At 44.0% G+C, this 25,159-nt stretch overlaps 1 protein-coding gene across 1 annotated transcript in view; it reads right to left on the minus strand.

Annotated features, from left to right (window-relative positions):
• Positions 1-25,159, minus strand: part of DOCK2 (dedicator of cytokinesis 2) — a 394,798-nt gene that overhangs the window by 274,561 nt on the left and 95,078 nt on the right. Inside the window, exons 23-25 of the mRNA XM_056133087.1 lie at positions 12,852-12,960; positions 2,769-2,839; positions 589-695 (exon numbers count right to left, since the gene is read on the minus strand). Of these exons, the coding sequence (XP_055989062.1) occupies positions 589-695; positions 2,769-2,839; positions 12,852-12,960 (287 nt within the window). The remainder of the gene's footprint in view (positions 1-588; positions 696-2,768; positions 2,840-12,851; positions 12,961-25,159) is intronic.

The following is a 25,159-nucleotide window of genomic DNA, read 5'->3' on the forward strand; positions in this document are numbered from 1 at the left end:
AAACTATGTATAATCATTTACTACTTCGCATTTTGATCCATGCAAATGAAATACCTTTGCAAAAATAATTTACGTGTTTAAGAACATTTTAAAAAAAAAAGCTTATTTCTACTCAATCAGGATTCTGAGATAGATTGCAAAAATCCTCATTTTAACAACTTTTCCAGATTATTCTTAAATTATTGAAAATGTGAGAACTTCTTCAAAATGGGTTATTTGTAGCAGAAAGGAACCTCACCTACTTCCTCTGAGTGAAGGACATCAAGTAAAAAGCACGTAGGGGTGTAGAGTGGGGCTTGTGGGGGAATTTCACAGCATTGTGATCCAAATTTACCTCTTCATTATACATTCTCAGGAGAAACACACAATGCAACCTAAGCTTTCTTAAAAATCAGTTTAGAGTTTGCTATCTAAGTTGTCAGCTCTTCTACTTTCCACATATTCGGACCAAGGGAATTGTTGGAGAAGTTCAGGAGTCAGGAAGAGTGCTCCGTCCCACTGAGCACCCGGAAGACACGAGCCCGGGAGGAGCTGGGTTGGAGGTAGGGTGACGGCACCACCTGCCCCGCCAGACGCCCTTGCACTCACCTTGCTTTTTAAAGAGGTTGCTCTGGACTATCTCGTTCATGGACTGCACTTTCTGTTTCTGGAGTTTCACTGGGGGGATGCAGGTGTAGAACTCATACAGCAGCTGACTGGTAGCAGAAAGAACAAATGCGGAACAGAGAGTCAGTTAGACCCGCGTCTCCCCCTTCCTAGCACTCACTGCCGGTTCTAGCACTGCCAGCTCTCTCCGTGGAGGCAGCAGGGCTGGACATCTTGCTCCCCGTGGTCCCCAATTCCTGGTGTCAGGGGTCGGGGCCACCTTCAGGGAATATATGTAGCTGGCATTGGGATTGAACACTGATCGTGTTCAAAGAGAAGTGACAACTGGCAGATAATACCAGAGCTCTGAGCACTTACTGTACGAGGCAGTTTTCTGCACTCTACATCCATTATGCCATTGAAATCTCACACTCTTTGAGGTCTATCTAGCACTTGTCCCGATTTTCTAAGCAGGGAAGCTAAGGTTTAAAAAGGCTAACCCATCCTCCCAAGATTACACAGATAGGGAGTAATAAAAAACAAATGTTTAAAAGCAGGCCCAGGCTTTCAAAATAAGTCTGCACTTTATTTTATTTTTGGTTTGGGGGGACATAATGCAGCTATGCTCAGGGATCATTGCTGTTGGGGCTGGGTGGGAGGTGCACATGTGGTGTCAGTAAAATATACATTTCAATTTATTTACTATGGTTTTAGACTTAAAAATGCCTTTTTTGTTTTTTGTGAGTTGTTTTTTTTTGTTGTTTTTTTGGGCCACATCTAGCAGTGCTCAGGGCTTACTTAGGGCTCTGAACTCAGGAATCACTACTGGCAGTACCTAGGAGACCTAGATGTGGTATTGGATGTAACACTGGCCCTCAAAGTGCTTTTTTGATAAGTCTTAAGATCAAAAGCTGCTCTCTCTCTCTAGCTGGAATGGGGGAGTTAGAGGGTTGTAGAAGGGAAACTGGGGACAATGGTGCTGGGAATATACACTGATGGAAGGGATGGGTGTTGGAACACTGTATGACTTAAACCCAATCATGAACAGCTTTGTAATACACTATCTCATGGTGATTCAATTTAAAAAATTTAATAAAGTAAAAATTTTTGAAAAGAAAAAGCTGTTCTTAATTTTAAAAAGCAATGTATCAGTTAGAATAGGTCTGATATATAAAAAAGGAGACAGCTCTTCCCAAATAGAATGAAAATTAAAATATCTCTGATATAAAATGATAGCCACTGTCAGTATTTCCAAACAAGCTCGTTGTGTTCATTCATTCTTTCAAGTGCTCACTGAGCATCTACTTAATATGTGACAGGCAATGCAGAGTGGAGCGGAGCGGGGTCCAAGGAAAGAGACTGAGTCACATGATACAGGAATTACTTTTAAATAGAGGTGGGCAAGTAACATGAAATAAAACTAACTGATACAGGACAATATATGTACTGAAGGATAAAGGAGTTGTTGAAGGAGTTATTGAAGGGAGTTGTGTCTATGGGTAATGGTGTGAGAGTTGGGAGAGGAACTCAATTAATTTACAATATTAACACGTAGCTTTTCTGAGATCATTAGTTTGAGACCTGAAAGACAGGAATCAGCAGAAATCTTTCATAGATGTCATTGAAAGAGGGCATGAGTGAGTAAATGGATGAGACTCAAATATAAATGGAAAAGAATGGTGCCGATGTTGACTTCCCAGTTAATGTTTGTGGAGACTGAGGAAGGGCACATGGGAACTTACTTTATCCTACATTTGCAACACTTTCCCAAATCTAAAAGCATTTTAAACCGAACTTTTAAAAGTCTTTACATGTCCTCTCAGAACCTCAGTGAACTCAAGAAAAGGAAGAACCATTTGCACTATAATACATTACATAATGTATAATGTACTAGATGCCCCAGATAACCTTCTAGTACAGGTGATAAGGTGGCTTTTACACCAAACACCAGGTCTTTTTTACCTACATGCTAACCTATGCCTTATCATTTATAACATCTAAGAAGAATGCTCCTTTCCTAGTTGTTTTTCACCAAAGTCTGGCATAACTGAACCAAAATGTAACCATGTGTCCTTCCTGTCCCCCACTGAGGGCCCTTCTGGAACTCCCGGCAAGAGCCCTCCTCTCCCCCTGAGCCCCCTGCCTGCCAACAAAGCCCATAAAAGTACATCATAAGCTCTCACCTGAGTAACTTTGCATCAAAGACGGTTTCCACATCATGGAGGACAGATGGGATGTATTTCAAAGCTGCCACCTAGGTGGAAAGAGAAATAAACATGAATGATGCTCACATCCAACAACTTGGCAAGAAAGAATGACCCTGCCTCCTGGGCACTGCTACAGTGATTCAAGGCTGTATGGAGATGGGAACATTGGCTTGTACTTCTCTGCACACGAAAGTGAAGTCGCAATTTCTCTCTTCAAGGAGGCGGCAACGTATAGAAAGGTCATAGACTTTGAAGTTATACACCTGCTGTCAAATCCAGGTCCTGTTTCTTAGAATCAGGCCGCTTTGTGCAAATCACTTAACCTCAGATACACCAATTTCTTTGTGCAATAGGTAAGACCTATTTTGCAGGTCTGCGAAGATTAAAAATAATACGTGAGGGATCTAGGAGGTTTCAGGTGTTTAAGAGAGGGCGACTTCTAGCATTACTGGGAGATGTCATATCTGAATTGTTTCGCTGACGGCAATGAACATTTGAGTTGAGCTATTTACATTTTCTCTAGCCAATTCGTGGACCGTAGTGGGCACATTTTGGTCCACTAGCTGGATCAGGAACGCTGGGAACACGATGGGGGAATTCTTTCTTTCCTTCGTGCAACTGCTGCACCAGAGATGTATGAAAAATCAACCTGGGAGCAGGGAAATGGCCTAAAGGACTGGAGTGCATGCTGCGCACACAAGAACATGGGGACCAACCCCAGAGTGCTGCCAGATACAACCCCCAAGCCCCCCCACTGGGAGTTGGTCCTAAGCACTGCCAGATGAGGCCCAATCCACCCCCAAAGCAACACTCAGTTCCTCCATAATAGCACCATCTGAAAGCAGCAGGATAGACTACAATTTCCAAAGTAGGCAAGTTAAGTGGCTCGAAAATGTTTGGAAATCTAGTGGAAGGATTTTTTTCCTTTATATTTTGTGCATATGCCAGGAGTTCTATAGCCAACAAGCATCACTCTTTAATAGTCCAAAATGAAACTTTCCTTTCTTAAAGAAAGTACAGTCCTATAAATACACAATTGAACCTCTTAATTAATATAAGTAAGTGTTTCTGTGGATAGAGGAAAGTTCTGAAAACTTTCAGTGGGACAGACACCATTCTGAATACCCATTCATAAATTGTCCTATTAAATCTTACTTCAGTACTACCAGGGAAGTGCTAATTTCATAGAGAAAGGTCTCTGACAGATCAGGACTCACTAACGAGCCCAAAGCACCAAGTGAACAAGTGAGAGAAGCAGGATTCAAATTCGGGCAGCCTGCTTTCAGATGCTCCCTGTGACCTTTCAGCTACGTGCTCATGTGACTCAAAGAGCAACGGTCTCTGTGCCTTCACCCATTTTGGTCTTGATATTTATGATTTTGAAAAGTCAGTAATACATGTGTGATGCAAAAGAGAAATTCTCCCAATAGCATGGGTGTAAAAACTGTTCCTGAGGTGACACATCTCCATCTACACCCAATCCCTGCTCCCCAGAAGAACCACTGCCAACACGGGTGAGAGTTTCCATCCGGACTGCCCTAAATGCAGGAAACTGCGTGTCCTGGCACATGTGCACAATTGTGAGTAATTTACACTGATCTGCATTCTGCTTTTTTGTAGCTGACCATCTACCACTTTGTTCATCAAATGTCATTTCACAGAACACACTCTTCACTGCTAACCACTACTTGGCTGTGCCAATATGGGCACCTCATGGCTTCTTGAATCCCTTCCCTGCTGAGAGTCTCCATGCAAGCTTTATTATAAATAAGTGGTATGAAAACAGTTCATATACATATATGTCTAAGAACACCTGGAGGAAAAACTGTTCAAAGAGGAATTGTTGTATAAAAATATATACGTATACATTTTTTTTTCTTTTTGGGTCACACCTGGCGATGCTCAGGGGTTACTCCTGGCGGTGCTCAGGGGACCATATGAGATGCTAGGAATCGAACCCGGGTCGGCCGCATGCAAGGCAAATGCCCTACCCGCTGTGCTATCTCTCCAGCCCCCAAATATGTATACGTATACATTTAAGAGATAATTCTATAACCTAAGAGATATTATCTTATTAAAAACATGGTCGTAACCAATGTCCTCTTACCGAGTCTTCGCCACAACTTTGATAATACTATCATCTAGTATTTTTTAAAATTTTTGTCAACCTGGTATGCAGTTTGCAGCCATCATTTGTGCTGTTTGGTTTCTAGTGCAGATGGACATCTTCCCAATGCTTTCTGAACATCTGTATTTACTCAACGGCTTGCTCAGAGCTCTTCCCCATTTTGCTTTGGGGCGATTTCCTCTGTCATTGAATTACAGGATTCTTTATGCATCACTGATATTAACTCTTTTGCAAGCAACATATTTCATAAGAATTTCCTCTGGTTTGCCTTGTTTCTTGCTTGTCTTTTAGCTTTGCTTATCGTATCTTTCATTACATTGAAGGGTTTTAATTTGCAGGATGCCAGAATTGCCAGGCTGTTTCTTTATAGATATTGAATTTTTGTGTCTAGAGATTTATTCTTAATTCTTTCAAATGTAGATGACAAGAGATAACAGGGCTCCTATGTCAGGGTTCCTAACTGTGTTCTCCTGGGAGACCCCTGTGATGGTGCTAGGCATGCATCCTTTGGGGCACAAGGTTTTGAAATCAGATTTTTTTTGAAACTTTGCTTTGAGCAAAGATAAACCAGTGAGTCTTTTTTTTTTATTGCTGAACATTTCAGAATTTTAATATGCCAAGATGCATATGACATTCCTCCTGGCAGTTATAGTACGCAGTTATTCCAACCTAGTTGGTCAAAAATCTTTATTAGAAAACACCAAGCAGATGTAGCAAAAACAGTTGCCTGTGGGGCTGGGCAGGCAACAACAAAGAGAGAACTGGGAGGAGCAGAGACCGGTGGGAAGCGATAAGGTGTGTGGACCACGCACACATGCTGCTAACGAGTGAGTAATCCTTGCTCCCTTGTTTTTTTAACACTCTGCTTGCCAAGTTAGTCACAACTGCAGGTTGTATTTCTCTCATGGGCTGACAGCGTCTAAATCCTAAAGAGACACCGTGTGCTAAGGAACATGCCCTCAAAGACCTGGTCCAAGAGGTTCTAGCAAATTGTTCATTCATTATTCGAGGCCCCAAAATGAATAAGTCTGGATGCTTGGGAATCTGGGTGGGAATCCTAGTGTTCCCCACAGACTTGCATGGACTCCATGCTCCACTCAGCACCCCTGTGCATTCACAGCTCCACCTGGCACCTACACACACCCAAGTGCTCTAACTGGTACCTACGTGAGCCTACGCATTTGTCTGGGGATACAGGAGTCTCGTGAGTCAGGGAGTCTAGTGAGCCAGGGAAAGAGCAGCTGTCAGCAGGTGTGAGGTCCTGAGTGCTGATCCCAGCCCAGCTCTGCACGCCACGAGTGATCCTGGCAGCACCATCAGTGGGAACCCCTGGGGCTCCAACACAGACGATGATCTCGGTACTCGGTGACCAGTGCGTGCGAGCCCTGACAAATGTCACAGCAGAAATGCGTGAGTCCAGGGGAGCACCACAGCCGTGTAGTGCAAGTGCCATTGCCAGCTACAACAAAGCAGAGGGAAGGGGGAAATACTATTTTAAAAAGATGAAATTGTGTTACTAGTCACATGGTTTTAAAGTAGCCACCCTTACTGGAACTTTATACATGCCCAGCGCCTGATACTCCTGATCCCATTTCATTCTGATAAGAGCTCCGTGTGAATACGCCTCACCATGGAGGAAACTATGGCACAGAGAAGAAAAATCATTTGCCAGAAAACCACTTACCTAATAAGCAGGCGTGGCCAGGCTAAGAATTGGATTCTGTCCATTTGGCTCCTGACCAGTTTGCTCTGCACCCAGCCGCCTACTTTAGAAAAGGTGTCCTTCTTGACAAGTGCAGAGTTTTCAGTAAGGGAGAAAGAGAAACCAGATAAAGCACCTCCTCCACTTTGTGAGGAGAGTTTTGAGAAGAAGGGAGAGTCTCTCTGACATCTCTGACATTAAGGAGCTTGCAAGCATAGCCACAAGAAAATGTTCGCCGGCTCAGCAATACATTTCTTGTGTGACAAGAAGAGATCCTACTAGATTAAACCGGTACCTATTCCAGAAGCCAGGAGCCACCCTCCAGAAGGGAGCCAGACCCAAAACAAGTGCCCAGAGAGTGATCAGTTCCAGAAGGAAAATTGAGGGTCTTGCCATTCAGATGGGTTCCACCAGATTTGATCATATTGGGGGGCTAGCAAGTGTTTCAAAATAACAGCAAAAATCAAAACCAAACTGTTGTACTCCCTCAGAGTCAAAGGGGACTTGCCTCCTGAGTGCTTCCAGGTCAGTCTCTCTCTCTCCTTCCCCCTCCCTTTCCCTCTCATCTCCCTCCATCTCCTTCCCTGCCTCTCCCTCCCTCCCCATCACAGTGGACTGAATTCTGTTGATGTCAGTAGATTCAGATTCAGACTTCTGCACAAAAGAGCACATCTTGCAATTACGTGAGGTCACACAAAGCACTAAACACCTTCATACCCCACCAGTATTGGTAGAATATTCCCCAAACACCGATTTTCAATTTTTTTTATTTTAATAAACTAAGGATAGATGTTCAAGGTCATTGGAATTTGAACAATCCACATCACAGAGATTCACCATAGAAGGACCAGAAGGTAGCTCCTCAGTAAATTGAAGTAAATAAAGAAAATACATGCAATTCTCTCAGGGAAAGAAAGGGAAAGAAATATCTTTCAGAGAAAGAGAGAGGAAGAGGGAATGGCAGGTTTGGGAATACACAGTCATGCTTCTTGTATGCCAACATTATGCTGGCTCCTGAGCCTTGGTGGGGAACAGGAGAGAGCCCAGGTGGACTTGGGTACTTAACTGCCTATGCCAGTTTTCTCATCAGGAGAATGTAGGGGATAAAGCTGCCTATTTAACAGGGCTAATGAGAAGATGAAATGAATAATTTCCATCATCAACAATAACCCAGATTTGGCACATAGTGTTGAATTGTAGAGGGGATTCAAGGTCACTTCAAGGGTTGAGGTGAAACTCCATCTGTTAAATACTCCTACCTCTGGGCAAGCAGCGATCAGCTGGTGGGCCATTTGTTTTTGGTTTTGTTTGGCTTTGCACCACACGCAGCAGAGCTGAGAACTAGTCCAATGTTTAGGGTCATTCTTGATGTTGGCTGGGGACCATGAGGTACTGGGGATCCAACAAAATTCAGTGCTTTAAGAAATCTCCCTGTCCCCATGGTGGGCCACTTATTAGGAATGGACCACATTTTCTCTTTGGCTCAGATATTCAAACATTTAATACCAATAAAACAATGGCAAGAGGAAAGAAAGAGTCATCCTCAATGAGCTTGCCTTCACAACGGTGAGCCAGCACCTGTCCCTCGTCGATGCTGTGCACGGTTGCTTATTGTTTACCCACCTGGCATTCCACCAGAAGATGTGGGTCTTTACTCAAACGACAGTTTTTCTCACAGCGATTAGAAACTCAAACTCTAGACTTACACAGCCTGGATTCAAATCCCAGACGGGCCACTTCTTAGATATGGTTAAGTTACTCAGCCTCTCTAAGCCTCCATTTCCTCTTCTGTAAGGTAGAGATAAAAAGAGCATTTGCCTAATAAGGCTGTTGTTATAAAAAGAAAATGAGAATAAAATACGTGTCAAGCTTTTTGCTCACTGTTTGACACAGAACAAGTTTTAAAACATGGAAGAGTGGAAGTTGGTTTTCATTCTTCTATTCAATCAGCCAAAGATACTCTAGTCCTACCATGTGGCAGCTACAGCTACACGTTTGGAAACGGAGGCATAAACGCTAGAGTCCTTTGAGCATTGTTTCTCAACTGGTGGTCATATGGCCCTCCAAGCCTCCTGGGAAATTCCAAGGGGCCACAGATGAAAATCTGTGTCCAACCAGTAGGACAGGAGGCCATGGGAAAGAAGAAAGTCAAAAGGGAGTCCTGTTGGAAAGAGGTTGAGAAACACTGAACGCTTGAGTGAGAACCATGAGGCCAAAGGGACATGCAACACGGCTGCTCATTTATTTCTACTTAAACCCCTACCCTGGAGCATTATGATGGCTCTAAACAATGATTTTTTTTTCTTTTTTTGGTGGTGGTGGGGGTCATACCTGGCAGTGCTCAGGGTTTACTCCTGGTGGGGCTCCAAGGATCCGATGAGGTGCCAGGGATCAAATCCAGGTTGGCCACATGCAAAGCAAGCTCGGGCCCCAAATGCTCTTTTCTAAAGCTTCAGCTACACCCAACTCATAAGTGTCTGGTGTTGACCCTCTCAACCTACCATTTGTTTTATCAACAATGCTGATGAGGTCAGGGCAAACAAGGACTTTAAAGCATCTGGCTCATTATTAACTTTGAAGTTAAGAGACCCCGGTGGATTCAAATTCTAGCTCCACCATTGTGGATAGGTACAGTTTGCAAAGAATTATTTAACTTTATGAGCCTCCTGTGGACACAAAAGACTAGCTCCTTACAGATTTCTGGCAGGATGACAAACACTATGGGCCAAGAGCTCAGCTTCATGCCTGGCACGTGGTAGGCACTCAATCAATAGACATTGTTTTTAATGTTCTTTCTACCTTTTTGAACTGTTGTCCTTAAGTCCTCCAGTTTTTAGGTGAGCTGCTGCTATGCCAACACTGAACAATAAGGAAAAGTGTGAGAAGCGATTCACAAAGTCAGATGAGCTTTAGAAGTGAGAAATAACTTGCTTAGGTGGCAGAACTCACAAGCTGACATTGAACCAGATCTGCTCTTCTCTGACCTAAGGCAGCCGTGAGATAGGGTTTCACCGTAACTACTACTGAGCTAGCCACGGATGCCTGAACCATGAAGGTCAATCACTGGCATGAGGTCTCCCCCAGACTTAATTCCCCATAGATCACAGTTCTTTCCCACTGTACCCACAATGCAGGCTCAGAATAAGACTCAGCTACCCTGCAATATTTCACTAGGGCAAGCTTTGCCCTCCATGTTTTTCTCATTCTAGAGTCCATTCTTCTATTCTTGTGTATTTATTCTCCCTGGAATTTATATCTGTTTCTTGATTTAATTGAATAACTAAATGTTCTAACACCACTTAGCCTCAAGTGACAAGGTTAGAAACACAAATATTCTCTTCCATATTCCCTTCAAGTAAAATGGCTAAAGTACTGCTGCTTTATTACGAGGTAAAGTAGGAAGAGCTACAATGACTAAAAATCGTTTAAACTGAACTATGCAACATGCCCTATATTTACTTTATTTAATCCTTGAAATAATTCTCTCAATTATTAGTCTTCATTCATCTTTATGAAGCTTAATGGGGCTTTAGGAAACTGAAATGACTTATCCAATATTACATGCCCAAGTGGGGATGCCCAATTTCCCACCCAGTTCTTTCTCTTTGGCTCAAAATCCAAAGCACCCTGGCTCATTCTTCTGCAGCAAACATCCAAGCCTGCAAGAGATTCCTGTGTGAGGTTTGCTATTTCCACAGCCTTATTTTCTCTCCTCTCATTAGCCCATTTCTCACACTCCAAACAGTATTGACTTTTTCAAATGGCATAGCTTTGCATATTTGAATATGACTTCAACTTCTTTTATAACTTTTCAACAGCCATAGAAATCGGTGGAAGCATCATTGATTTTATGCAAATTCCTGAAGCTAAATTTGGCTCTTACGAGCAAATTGGAAAAAGAGATGAAATCCCTTCCATGGCTCTGGGGTGGAAATCTATGAGGAGAAACCAGCATAATGTGGGCTGAGTCCCAAGGAAAACAGGGCAGTTCTAGCACAGCTAACCAGGCAATAAGAACCTGAGTAAGATGACTCATGCCTAAACCACAATCACCCTATTAGCTCTCCACATTTGCATAGAATGTTACAGTTTGCTTTTTTGGAGGCTATGTTTATTGATCCTCACTCAAAGAGTGACATGAAGTCTTAAAAGTGAGGAAACTGAGTCACTAAGGAGTAAAATGAAGACCAAGAGATTATATAGATGATAAAGAACTTTCTTGTTGGCCAGGTCTCCTACATACTACAAATGCCAGATAAGCGTTGTTTCTTGATTCCTTGCTTTTCCACCTTCTATCTTAACCTGCTTTCTTATTCCCTCCATCCCGTTTTTCCTGACCCCCAGACACATAAGTGTTTCACACGCAGAATAGTGCTGAATGTGAAGAGTGTCTCATGCTAAGTTCTCCACCTGTCTTCCTCACACTCACATGGTCTCTCTCTCTCTCTCTCTCTCTCTCTCTCTCTCTCTCTCTCTCTCTCTCTGTGTGTGTGTGTCTGTCTGTCTCTCTGTCTCTGTTTCCCTCTTTCTCCCTCTCTCTCATCTGCTAGCTTTTCTCCTGCACACCCAATGCCTTCTTCCACTTGCTCAGTTCTGCTTCCTGGGAGCATATTTTAGTCCTGACATAATGGTAAAGTCTCTCTCACTGCACCCAGCCATCCATAGTAGTTCTCACTGGATATCCTAACAGTGGTCTCTCACTGGAGGCTCAGCTACATACAGCCAATATCAGCTGATACGGGAGCAAGTTTGGATTCCTGTTGCAGTTCTTCAAACTGTCCACTGCTCCTATTATTCTCTTTGTTTAAAAACAATTAATATTTGAAGAATTAGGAAAATTTTTTTAAACCCAGCTAAAGGTAAGGGGAAAAAATGTAAAATTAGTTTTAACTAATCCCAGAGAAAACACCCATATTTTGAGTAGGTGCTAAATGCACAGTACGAAGAGCAGTAAAGTGCTGGAATTCAGAACTCAGGCTATTTAGAGCCAAGCAAAAAGATATCTGACTCGCCTCACCACACCACTTACTAGAAATGGAGCCTTGAGGAGCCTGTTTTAACTCCCTGGACTTTAGCTTCTTTATCTACAAAGTAGACATCTTAATACCTATCCCAGGGGTTGCTCATTCATTCATTCATTCATTCAACCGATATTATTAAGCATCAACTATGTATTAGAGGCTGAGGATACAATAATGATCAGGACAAAGCCTCCCTCTACACACCCCCTATAGAGAGGTTCCTGCTCTTTACTGAAACAGAGCAAACTATTAGCTGGGTGGTTTCCAAATTTTGTTTTACATTGAAATCCGCTGGGGAGCATTTTGAAACTGCTCTTGCGCTGGTCACACTCCATCCTGAAGAAATTAGAACTGGTGGTGGCAATTAGGCATCCAGATTTATTAAAGATTCCCAAGTGATTTAATGACCAAAGTGCGGAAGCTGTGGTGTTCGCAGCTGCTGCTACCTGGCTACACTGCTGCCTCTTCTGCCCGCTTTGTGCATCCCAGAAGAGCGCCACTACATTCTCATCCCTCCTAACCAGAGACTGGAGAACCCAGGCACAGGGGGTATTTAAATTAGCAACTCAAAGGAGAATGTTGATTAAAAGAGGAAATCGGCATTAACTCACTGATTTACATAGATGTGTTAGGATTTTCTTATTCACAAGCCATAAACCTTCCTTACTCATGCACATTCTGTGGAAGTTAGGGAGTCTCCTGAGACAGTCACTCCACAACTAAACTCTTTCTCAAACATAAGGTTTCTTAAAGATTTACAGAGATTGCAGATTAGCACCATGAACCATTAAATTAGAGGCCCCTTCTCGCTGAAGTTTCCCGGGGTTATTGAGGAGACTCTACAATCCCAACCAGGGACCCCTGAGTCTATGTGCAGAGAATAAAAAGAGGATTTAAGAGACAGGCCCCTTAACCACTCTCACCACACCAAGTGCATCAGATTTGAACCATTTCCTTCCAGGCGAGAAAAAAATTCAGAGCTATTTTTAAAACGTCTGTTATCTTCATAGGAAACATGCAATAAATCTGTTTCCTCCCGCCCGGAGGAGTGCTTGGTCTTTATAATCCTTATACCATGTGGCCTGCCCAGGCTTCAATTAACACAGGGCTGCATATTCCAGGAAAAGCAGACATTATCTCACCCTACTGTTATTTATGGGATGACCAAGGGAAGAGACAGATTATTTTTTTTTGTAGTATAAACCAACCTGCAGGAGGATCGTTGTCTTATATTGACTTTTCATCAGGTTGTTAATGGATTCGAAGAGCCGTCTCATGGATTCTTCAAACTCCATCTGTTCTTTGCCTTCGTAAAGCCTGAAAGAAGATACATCTGAGTCATTCCTCCAGACAACAGACAAGACCTTTGTAAGAGTGTGCCAGCTACACACCTCATTTAAAATTGAAAAGAGAAAGGGGTGGGAGATGGGAGGTGAGTACTGAGGCAGAGAGAGAGTTGATTTAGCAGGCACTGCATAATGCACTGAAGGAGAAAACCTGCATCCCTCCTGCGGAACAGAGGGCCCCAGAGCCCACCAACTCACAGCATAATGAATCCCTGATCTCCCAAACAATAAAACTTGTCTGGGCTGAGGGGACATTAATACTTCTACACTTTTGCAAAAGTCAGAGGGCAGATTGGTCATCAGATTTTTTTTCGGGAGTGTGGGGAGGGGGTCACAATTGGCAGTGATTAGGACTTACTCTGTACTTACTTTCCTGGCTCTGTACTCAGGGGTCACTCCTGGCAGTATTCTGGGACCCTGTGGGGTGCTGAGGATTGAAACTGAGCCTACTTCATGTAAAGCGAACACCTTCCCCACTGTACTATGTCTCTGGCTCCCACGGTCATCAGATTTTCAAAAAATGGAACACTGGCTAACACACTTGCCCTCTTCCTGCTTGTTAGATGAAAATGGAAATGTCTTTTTCATGTCAAAGTGCATACTTTTGACCTAGTTTCAACAGTTTTTCCTCTTTGATTATAAAGGTCCTGTGTTCCTTTTAGGCATTATGGTTTCAGCACAGGTACTGGAAGGTTATCAGAGAGAGAAAGAGAGAGGGAGAGAGAGAGAGAGAGAGTATCTTAACTGCAGTAAAGGCAGACAGCATGGAAGGTAGAAGGAGGAAAACTGGGAGCACTGGTGGTGGGAAATGTACACCCGTGAAGGGATGGGTTCTAACACATTGTATGATCAAAATCCAATCATGAACAACTTTGTAAAAATAAAAACTATAATTAAATAAAATTAAAGGTTCGGCTTTAAAAGAGTAAAATAAAAGTCCTATGTTATTATCAGTATCTATAAAGTGGGTAAAAGTAAGGTAAAGGCCCTCCCATTGATCGTCGATTTGCTCGAGCGGGTCCAGTAACGTCTCCATTGGAAACTTTGTTGTTACTGTGTTTGGCATATCGAATACATCACGGGTAGCTTGCCAGGCTCTGCCGTGTGGGTGAGATACTCTCGGTAGCTTGCCGGGCTCTCCGAGAGGGGCGGAAGAATCAAACTCGGGTCGGCCATGTTGGCTGCATGCAAGGCAAACGCCCGTTATCAGAACTTAATAACGCTAGGATAAAGTGGGAATCCTCATAAATCCTATAAGGAGATTAACTCCTGTTAACATTTTGATCGCTATCCTTTCAGATTTTCAATGTTTGTATTAATAGACATGTTGTTAGGACCCACTTAGCCGGAGAACTGCCATGACAGGCTTTGTGGCCTCCTAAGTGACGTAGGCTTCTTCCAGGAACAAGAAAAACCAGATGATTTTGTCAAAGATTACATTGCTGGAATGACTCCGGAATGTAACTGTTAGGAAGTGGGCTGAATGTCTTGGGCCAAAAAAAAAAAAAATGTATAAGAACTCGCTAAATTTAGTGCTCAAGATCCTTGTTGAAACCCGCTGCATGGGGCAGATACTTGGACCCCAGCTAGCCGGAACAATAAACCTCGCTATGTGATTTGCATTATGGGCTCTGTTCTCTGTTCTTGAGGGGTGGTCGACTCCAGACTTTAACAATGTGATTTTTCGTGGTAACTTTCCTCTCGCACATAATCAGTCTCTGGGTCCTGTGCCCTGCCTTGGAGTACGACTGAATCATACTGACCCAACGGGACAGGCTGACCCAATGCCTCTCCCAAGAGTCCTTTAAGACCTAGCATGGAAAAAGTCACAGTCTGCCCTGGGGAACGGCGCTCCCTGTAAAGAACACTTCTGTCTCTAGCCCAGATGAAGAGCATCTCAGGTCATACAGCCAATGGACAAGACACTCCCGGTGGTTGTGCTAAAGGGACTTCTCTGAGACAAAGTCCTGACACATAAAGTGGGTTTGTCTGCTTCTCCTGCAACCACAGGATGGGCTTCCTACCACTACCTCCCAGAACCCACCCACCCACTCCCCTGTTCTCTTGTCCTTTTCGGCCTCTTTACTACTTCCTCTCTCCATCTCCGTGTATCTCTCTACTGATACTCAGCATATTAATATCTCTCTCAACATTCACTTCCTCCTCTCTCTCTTCCTCTCATCCTTTTCTATCCTGGTGACTTGTCTCTTTCTATCCCCGCCCCCACCCCCACTCCATCCCAAGGAATACCTTTCTAAAGCCCTCTGGGAGTTAAGAGGCTTAAGGGAGCCTGTCTGGAATAACACCTGGGAACAGCTGCTGACTTTCTGGCTGTGTAGTGCAAGGACACAGACACAAGGCTGTGTGTGGGGCCAGAAGTCCAGAAGTGACTTCAGTCCCCCCCCCACCACACACACACACACACACACACACACACACACACACACACACAACACTCCTCTTTCCCTTTCCTCTTACCTGCCTCCTCCCCCCTTCTCTAAACAATTCACTCCTGGACCAGAGATCCCCTCCATGAAATTCGTCTTCTAGAATCAGTTAGCTCTGGCTGTCCATCGGCTCTGCTCCACCCAGCCTACCTCACCATTGGCGGCAAATGTTGCAAGCTTGTTTTGCTGTCAGGCACAGCCTGTGTACATATTGAACCCTTAACTCTCACAATCACACCATGAGGTGCGCCCTCTCCTACGCCCATCTTACAGACTGATGGAGCTTCATCTATGTGCCCCCCGAACTATAGCAGTGTCAGAGCTGGAATTGAAACCTGGCCTCCAGCTCCAGATCAGTTTGTGTGTCAGGCACTTTGCTCCTTGCTTCGTCACCTCTTTCAATGCCCGTAAGTCCTGGATTCCCACCTGCAAAATGTAGGTAGCAATGCATTGTGCCCGAGGACGACGAGAACTGCTCACACTTATATACTCTGCACATGCATGGCCCCATAAACTGTTCATCTCTTGCTGCTATGCATTGTAGGAGTAGTGCTTTTACTCCTAACATTCCCACTTCACTCATAAGATCAGAGAAAACTATCACAAGACTGCAACTTGCTAAAATGCCATCAAAATCTTTTAGAAAGGGATTCATGGGGATAGAGTGGAGGTAGGGTTGGGGATAGAAAGAGACAAGTCACCAGGAGAGAAAGGGAGAGACAGAGGAAGAGAGATAGGAGGACATGAATATTGAGAGATATTAATATGTTGAATATCAGTAGAGAGATATACAGAGATGGAGAGAGGAAATAGAAAAGAGGCTGAAAAGGACAAGAGAACAGTGGGGTGGGTGGTGGGTTCTTGGAGGTAGTAGTAGGAAGCCCACTGGGCAAGGAGGAAGGGAGAATCCTAATTCAAAAGTGGGGGTGAGGGGGGCTTTCTCCTTGAGTTGTTTCTGTTAGTTTTACTATATTCCCAAGGCTAAGCTAACAGATGCTCCATTTCCAAAGACTTTTGACTTGAAATCCTTTTGTTCAGAGGTGGGGGAACCTTTATTTGCTGCCAATAGCCATTTGTATATTTATAACATCATTCATAAGCCACATAATACAGACAGATGGGACCTGGGCAGCCAAGGAGAAGCAGATGTCTTTGTCCCATGGTATCCTTAGGCCAGACTAGGCTATGTCACGGGTCTGCTACAGCCTGTGGGCCAGACATTCATCACCCCTGTTCCCCACTCCCCAGGCTGTCTCAGATCCCTTCTATTGGTCTGGAGTGTCTTCACATGTATCTGACTCTCAACCATAGCTGCATACAGCAGTCATCAGTATTTGTATAAGGACTTTCTCTCTGTTAGGCATAGTGGACTGTGTAGCTGTGTACAGGGGCTGGGCCTGGGGTTCCGAATAGATTCTCTTCTTAGGAACCCACCGGGCTACCGACAAAAATGGTCCCCTGCTGGCTGACTCTACTCACTCCCATTTTGACCTGCCAGAACTGAATGCCCATCAGTGAAGAATGTTCCATTATCATGCTCTTTCAATCTCTCCCTCCTCCTACTCTCTCTGGTCATTTTAACAAAGAACCTCAAAAAGGGCTTTGTAGGGAGTCATCTGATGGCAGTGCTCTAAGGGAATTGTTCCTGAGCTCCCGTTGCAGACACATGTGAGACCATCATGATTCCTGGCCTCTTTAGGTCTGCTCATTTAACTCTTTCTAGATTTTATGATCAGCACGAATATCCTTCTGATGAACGATTTGCTTTTCTTAGATTAGCTCTGCTTGGATCTGCTGCAGCCCCTCTCTGGTCAGACACTGCAAAGACACTTCTTATGACTCACTGGGACTTTACTCTAATTTGTTGGTTTTTGTTTGGGGGGCCACGCCCAGCAGTGCTCAGGGCTCACTCCTGTTCTGGGCTCAGGGATCACTCTTGGCAGTACTCGGGAGACAATATGGGATACTGGGGATCGAACCAGGTCAGCTGTGTGCAGAGAAAGTGTCCTAACCCCTGTACAGTCTTTCTAGCCCCTCCCTGTGGTTTTAAACCAAAGGCAGAGTATGGAGGAGTATGAATTTAATCCATGCTGCCCTTTGTACGATGAGCAAGATGAATAAACAGAGGCCGTTGGGTAAAGAGTAAGCTTCACCACGTCTTTCCCTTTGTCTTTTGATTGGGCGGTCATAACTAGCAGTGCTTGGGGCACTGTGTAGTGCCCAGAGATCAAACCCAGTCCTCTGGCATGTAAAGCAGGCACTCAGCCTTCTGAGCTCCCCGTTCCCTTCATATTTTCTTCACTGCTGCCTCTTAAAGGCTCCTTGAGGTGAGAAGGGAAAAAGACTTTTGGTTGTAAAGCAAGTTGATTGTCCATTCAACCGCAAACTTTGTAAAAAAAAAAAAAGTGAGCTTGATTTTGACGAGCAAGACAGATGTGCTCACTCTAGGTCACAGATCCCATCGGTGGTGTGGTTCAGAGCAGAGCTCGGCATTCTTCTCAGGTCTGGGGACTAATGGAGGCGGGCAGATGACACAGGCCTGTGAGGCCAGGAGCAGGGCATCTGTCTGAGTGGGAATCAAGCTGCTCCCTTTCACTCATGTCACAAGTTAAGTACCTTAACATCACACTCTAGTCTGGGGAAGGAAATATATCTAGACTAGTCTACATTTTATAAAGAAAAACACAAACGTGTGGGAAATGGCTTGCATATTATAGCAACCATATAATTAAACAAAATTATCAAACTCTTTGTGTGTTAGTCATTTTTTTTCTTCCTTTTTATTTGTGGTGCTAGGGTTTGGACCCAAGTGATCTATTGCTATGCTACATCACCGGTTCTAGCTCTAATTTTTAAATTTTTATTATTTTTTTTAATTGAGTCATTGTGAGATACACAGTTACAAAGCTGTTCATGATCAGGTTTTAGTCATACAATGTTCTAATATCGATCCCTCCACTAATGTACATTCCCCACCAACAATGTCTAATGTCACCAGTATCTCTCCCAACCTCCACCCCCAGCCTGCCTCTATGGCAGGCACCTTTCTTCTTCTTCTCTCTCTCTCTCTCTACTTCTGGGCCTTATGCTTTTGCAATACAGATACTGAGAGGCCATCATGTTTGGTTCTTTACCCACTTTCAGGAAACCTACCTGCCTCAAGTGCTGGGGGGTAGCATAGTTGGGGTATAAAAGGAACCACCATGACAATGATGGTTGGAAGTGATCACTCTGGATGGGAGGTGTGAGCTGAAAGTATGGTGAAGGACTGGCCTGAACTTTTTAACTTGGAGCTTTACTAGGTGGGAATGAGAGGATTGGTGTAAACATGTTTGGAAGAAAGAATAAAACAGAACTTCTTAGTAGAAAGGGCTCTGCTATCTAACCAGACCCCCCACATTATTCCTGTGTGGCTTAGACAAATGGTAACTATGACTCTTACCTTCCTTAGCAATAAAATGGGGGAAAAATGCTCCGCTGAGTCAGAGCAATAGTAAAGCTGGGAGGGCACTTGCCTTGCACACAGCCAACACAGGTTTGATTTCCAGCATTCCATAGGGTTCCTGAGCACCACCAGGAGTTAATTCCTGAGTACAGAGCCAGGAGTAACTCCTGAGCGTCACTGGGTGTGACCCAATAAGCCCCCCTCCAAAAAAGAAAATGCCCATGCAAGGCATTATTTTGAGGAATAATTAAAGAGATAGTAACTTTCAAATGTACACTATTATAGTATTTAATATCTAATTGATTCTTCACGGGCTGGAGCGATAGCACAGCGGGTAGGGCGTCTGCCTTGCACGCAGCCAACATGACCTACCCGAGTTCGATTCCTCTGCCCCTCTCAGAGAGCTCGGCACACTACAGAGAGTATCTTGCCCACATGGCAAAGCCTGGCAAGCTCTCCGTGATGTATTCGATATGCCTAACACAGTAACAACAAAGTCTCACAATGGAGACATTACTGGGCCCGCTCGAGAAAATCGGTGAACAACGGGAGGACAGTGACAGTGACAAACATTCTTTGCATAGATTCCTGAGCTTAGAAGAATCATATTGGTAAACTCTCTGACCCAAGTGCTCATAAAGAATTATTTTGAGGATGGAGCAGCTATGGAAAAGGATCAGAAGGACTTTAGATGACATGGAAGAAATAAACTTGCAGTGGGGGTCGTCCTGCACTTGGAGCTTCTTCTGAGCAGCATGAAGAGCAGGGGAAAATGATGCCTCATCTATCTGCAATAGATGTGGCCAGAAGTCCAGGGCACAGAAGATATAATTTCCAGACTCCTTTTTAGCACTTGGTCTCTGATACGACTTCCGGAGGCAAGCGACCCCCACACCCCAACTAGTTTCAGCACACCCAGAAAGATGCTTCAGAAACCAACTGATTCTGCCAAAGAACAAATTTTTGAGGCCCAGACCACAAGGAAAACTGGAACAGCCTTGGAGGCCCTGTTGGAGGGCGTGGGGTCGACCACTGCAAGCTCTCCAGCTCCCAATGCTTGGATAAATATAGCGGCACTCCGAGAGCATGTGATTCATTAAGGAGACACTGTGCACAGCTGAGCACTCACTAAATGCAAATGGGGCCCCATATGGAGTGTACAATGCTCTGTACCACCTACCTCTTCTGCACAGGTACCAAAAGCTGCAGGCCAAAGAGAAAATGCCAAGCTCAGGCCAGCTCTGCCCAGGAAAGCAGAATCCAACCCAGGCAACTTGAGGCATGGCATGCCACGGGAGGGGAGATTCACTTCAGAATCAGCCTCCAGAAGTAAGGGCTTTCCAGGTAACCCAGACTCACTGCATTTTCTATACCTTGGGGAGGCTACTCCACCACCTCTGGGTCACGTTCACAGGCCCCTGCCTGATTTCTTACCCACTTCTGGCAGTGATATAGATATTGGAGGAAGACGGTTCAGCTGCCATATCCCACTGTCACTTACTGGTTGGGATGAACTTACCTAACTTTCTAAATCTCTAGAAGGCTAAGTGTATTCTCATTAGTAAAATGGAACCATAAACAATGCTTTAAAGCCACTAGCACAGTGTGTTGAACGTAGTAAACACTCAAAAAAGTCAGCTGTTATTTTATGGTATCACTTTCCACCCTGAGACTGCAGCCTTTTGCTTCTGAAGCCTTAAGGGGGAAGAAATCGGCACCTTCATAAAAATAACTGCTATTGTGGCTGCAAAGACAGTACAGAATAGGGTGTTTGCCTCTCACACACCTGACATGGGTTGGATCCCTGACTCTGCATATGGTCCCCTGAGATCTTCCCTGAGCACAGAGCCAAGAGTAAGCCCTGAGCACTGGTGGTGCGGCCCCACGTGGGGGGTGGGGGAAGATTCACTTCAGAATCAGGCTCCAGAGGTGAGGAAACAAAAACAAAAAATGGAAACAAAACAAAAAACAAAAAAAATGTCATTTATTGAACAATTACTGTGTGCCAGGTGCTTTGGTGCAAAAAAATAAATAAATAGATAAAAGAGAATCTGCTCCCTATCCCCAGAGGAATCGACAGACAAGTCAGCAGGCATTCTTGTGTGGAGAGAAAATATAATTCAAATTTATAAATGTTGCCAAAGGTTCAGGATTGATGCTAAGTTCTTTAACTGCATACATCCATTTGGTAGAGACTATTTTTCTCTACACATCACATAGAGGAAAAGAGGTGGCGGGGTGGGGGGGGGGGGGACGAGGGTCCTGGTTGGCCACAGCTTCAGCTTCACCTGGTCTAGGTGTACCTGCCCTTCCCATATCACCACACAATGTGTCTCTGCTCCTTTCCCCAGCCCCAGTGGTCCTGAGAATGTCCTAAGCACTAGATCTGGGCTCCAGCTTCCTTCTGTCTCCAAGCTCAGTCACATCTTTACCTGCCTTCGCTTTTTGGTGAGATATGTGCATCTGACTCATTTCACAAGTGCCCATGTGTTCATATGCATTGGGCTGTTTTTTAAATGAAGTCTGTTTTTAACATCTTCATAGTCACTTTTGTATAGAATTGAGCACAATTATTCAAACTGCACGGTACCACCACAGCATTTCATTACTTTGCCCCTCAAGATACATTTGTGCGGGGCTAGAGCAATAGCACAGCGGGTAAGGTGTTTGCCTTGCATGCAGCCGGCCCAGGTTCAATTCCCAGCATCCCACATGGTCCCCCAGCATCGCCAGGAGTAATTTCTGAGTGCATGAGCCAGGAGTAACACCCCTGAGCATCGCCGGGTGTGACCCAAAAAGAAAAAAAAAGGTACATTTGTTCTGGGCCCCAGGATATTTGGTACTGAGGCCCATCAGTGAACTTTCTCCGTTGAACAGGATGTCCTGCTAATAGAACTTAATGCAACCCATCACAAAGATGAAGGCTTCCCTCCTTCCTGCCCACCTGCCTTCCTGCTTTCCTTCATTCCTTCTGCTTAATTTCACTTGCCTGTCTCCTCCCCTGCAGCTTATGTGCCACATGGACAGTGGCTTTTGTCTTAGTCTTTGTTACAGTTCCCCATAGATCTAGAATGCCATTAACTGGATTCTACACCAAGGCACCCACAAATATTTAAAAAAACTGGACTGACTGAATGAACTTTTAACAACTTCAGTGTAGCTTAAACAAAACTGTCTACTGAATTCAGAACTCATGACAATTCATCGCAGTAAATGGCAGAGTCGGAGTTTAAAGGCAGAGTGTCTGCATCCTTATTTCACTCCTTCAATCACTAGGCAATACAGCCTCCATGCCCCAGAGATGATGCTCTAGGACTGTCAAGGGAAGTTACATGGCTGGCTCTAGCCTTTTTCTGTTCAAACTTTAAATCCCAGGTGACCAAGGTGACTTGGCTAGTGTTTCTGCCCCTGAGTCATTAATTCACTTTATCAGAATAGGTATAAATAAGTGACCCTCTGAAAAGAAACAGGGAGTCATTCATGCTATCAGAAGAGTGGTACTCTGGAAAAACCACACCACAAACACTCAACGACCAGACTCTACTTACCTCTCTACCTCTTCCTCCAATCTGAGATCAAAATCAGAGCTTTCGTGTACTGATTCTGAGTACAGCTAGAAACCCTCCGTGCACTCCGTGAGCTCTTAAAGGTCTAAGCAATAGGGTTGGAAGGGCTCTTCTAGCTTTTCTATCTGGTGAAAGAGAGGCCCCCTTCCTAATCATGTCCTTTCTGTGAAGTCATTGTCACAGTCACCATCCTCACTCCCTCCCCTACCACCAAAGTGTTTGTACCAGATTCCAAAATAAATTGAAAAATACAGGTGACGACAAGCAATGCTGGAGTAACGGGTGTCTGAGTGAGCTGTCCCATTCAATAGCCATCAGAGGAGTTCTCTTATTTCTCCAGTACCAAGAGGCAGAAGTGTAAGAAAGAGAGAGGGTAGTGCCAATGTTGCAGTGTGACAGTGAAGCCAGATGCTGGCGGAATCCCTCCAGCACCAAGAGGCAGGGCTCACACCAATTCCAAGTGCCAATCCTTGCAACAATAAAAAATTATTTCTACTCCAGCCATTCCTTTCCCAGAATCTGACATTTGGGGAGCAATCGCTCCTTTGGGCAAACTGTAAATAAGTTTCACTAAACAGTCTTCTTCCTGTGAATCACTCCAGGGAAGAATGATTTGTAGACGCAAGGAAAAAAGACAAACTCAACGTGTGGGGATCCTGTTTTGAAAAATGTCTAGAATGAGCGTGCAAAACTGACTGTGATCACTGAAGACAAACTGCCTCAGGTAGAATCATAAACAGCCTAAATAAAAAAAAAATTGAAGTTAACAATACGGAAGAAATGAAAGAAAAACAATCTATCCAAAACATTCACTTTACTTAGAAAATATGGCAAGCTTGTGTAATAAATTAATAGTAAGTAGGTAATAAGATGCAGGCAAAAGCCTTGAAAAGAACTCTTAAGTTATGAATAGAGTGTGATGCGTGCCCTGCGCCATCCTTCATTCTACCGGGAGCAACTGCAGCCTTTATGCAATTTGGCAAGAACTAAGTTGCATAATTCTGCACTTAAGTAAATTTCTCCATTAGGATGAAAAATTGTGCTGAGGGTTTTTTTTTTTTCTCTCAACATAATTAGAAATTGAGCGTTCCCGAAACTATTCCTATGGAAAGAGAGAGAGACAGAGACAGGCAGAGACACCATCTACTTGAAAGAGAAACTCGTATTAAACTAAGAAAACTGAAAGAAAGTCCAGCTTTCTCCTTAGGCCTGCTCGATATGGAAAGTTTTGAATGATCACAGATAGTACGCTGCATTATCCCACCACCACTACACACACACACACACACACACACACAACTCTGAAAAGCTCATTCAATTGATAGTTTTGTTATTTAAGTAAGCAGTTGTGAACATCAACAGTTCCATTATATGCTTTGATATTATGCTTGCCAAACAAGTAAAATTATTTTTAATTTTTAAAAGAAAAGCCTACTCTTTCTTTGGGATAAATGTTTCCTGCCCTCTAGCTCCTTGCCGTAATAATCCTTTTCCTCAAAGCTTTTCCTGAATTCCCTCATTCTTGCTGTGGGAACTAGGACTAGAGCCAGGAGACCTACCTCAAGGTCACACGACTGCAGGAAGATTTCCTGCCACAATCACAGAATTGAGATGCTGCACTTCCACCTTCCAACTTGTATCAGACGCAGGCTGCAGCTAGAGACAATTGCCTAAGAAATGCCAAGTTATTATTACTCTAAACCGTGGTCATGCCAAAAGTATCTGAACTTTGTCCTTTTAGTCTGTGACTTCCTTAGATGGATAATTAACCCCCGGCTTCCTGCTCTATTCTGCCGGGAGCACTGACATTTGGTGTGCAGAGTTAAGTGGAGTTTTTAAACGCTTTTCCTTACTAATGATGCTGGTGCAGATAACTCTTGTTTTGAAGTTTTGGAACACCTAAGGAAATGTTGAGTTAAAAATGTTAAGTTTTTGCATTATTTGAGGACTCGTTTTAGCAGCAGGATGGCCGAGGGCAAATGGTGGGTAGTGTGTCTGTTGGAAAGAGCAGTGGCCCTGATTCCCAAGACTGAATTCTAGCCCAGACTCCTGCCTTTAGTGTACACATTGTGGCCTTTTCATGCTGAGTGTTGTGGCCTGGCTTGCAACTAAACCACTTTACCCCTGAAGAGAGCCACCAGGATTCCTCTCTGTCTTCTAGTGTGGGGTCAGGCAGGTGCACTGATTATCCAAAACCAAACCTGCACCCCCTCAAGAGATCCCAGGCACAGTATGGAGGAGCCCAGGGGGGTAAAAACATGCTGAAGAGCTCAATGTCGGTCAATACATCTCATTAATTCCATCTTCCAAAGTCATTTTTCAGCTTTACCGAGATATACAGTTGATACACGTATAAATCGCAAATTGATTACCACAACAAAGTTCCTAAGTATACCCATCACCTCACATAACTACAGAGTGCACTGGGGACACTTAACACCTACCCTCTCAGCAGCTTTCAACTACGTCATGCAGAGATCTCCATGACAGTCACCACAGCCATTTAGTATCTTGCAGTTCCACGGACAAGGTCTTTTCAAAGTCAATTCACTTCCTACCTCATTCTTTGGTTGTTTTTTGTTTGTTTGTTTGTTTTTGCTTTTTAGGTCACATCCAGTGATGCACAGGGGTTATTCCTGGCTCATACACTCAGGAATTATTCCTGGCGGTGTTCAGGGGACCATATGGGATGCTGGGAATCGAACCCGGGTC

The sequence above is a fragment of the Sorex fumeus genome, unplaced genomic scaffold, assembly GCF_029834395.1.
Source record: "Sorex fumeus unplaced genomic scaffold, SorFum_2.1 ptg000097l, whole genome shotgun sequence".
Taxonomy (NCBI): Eukaryota; Metazoa; Chordata; class Mammalia; order Eulipotyphla; family Soricidae; genus Sorex; species Sorex fumeus.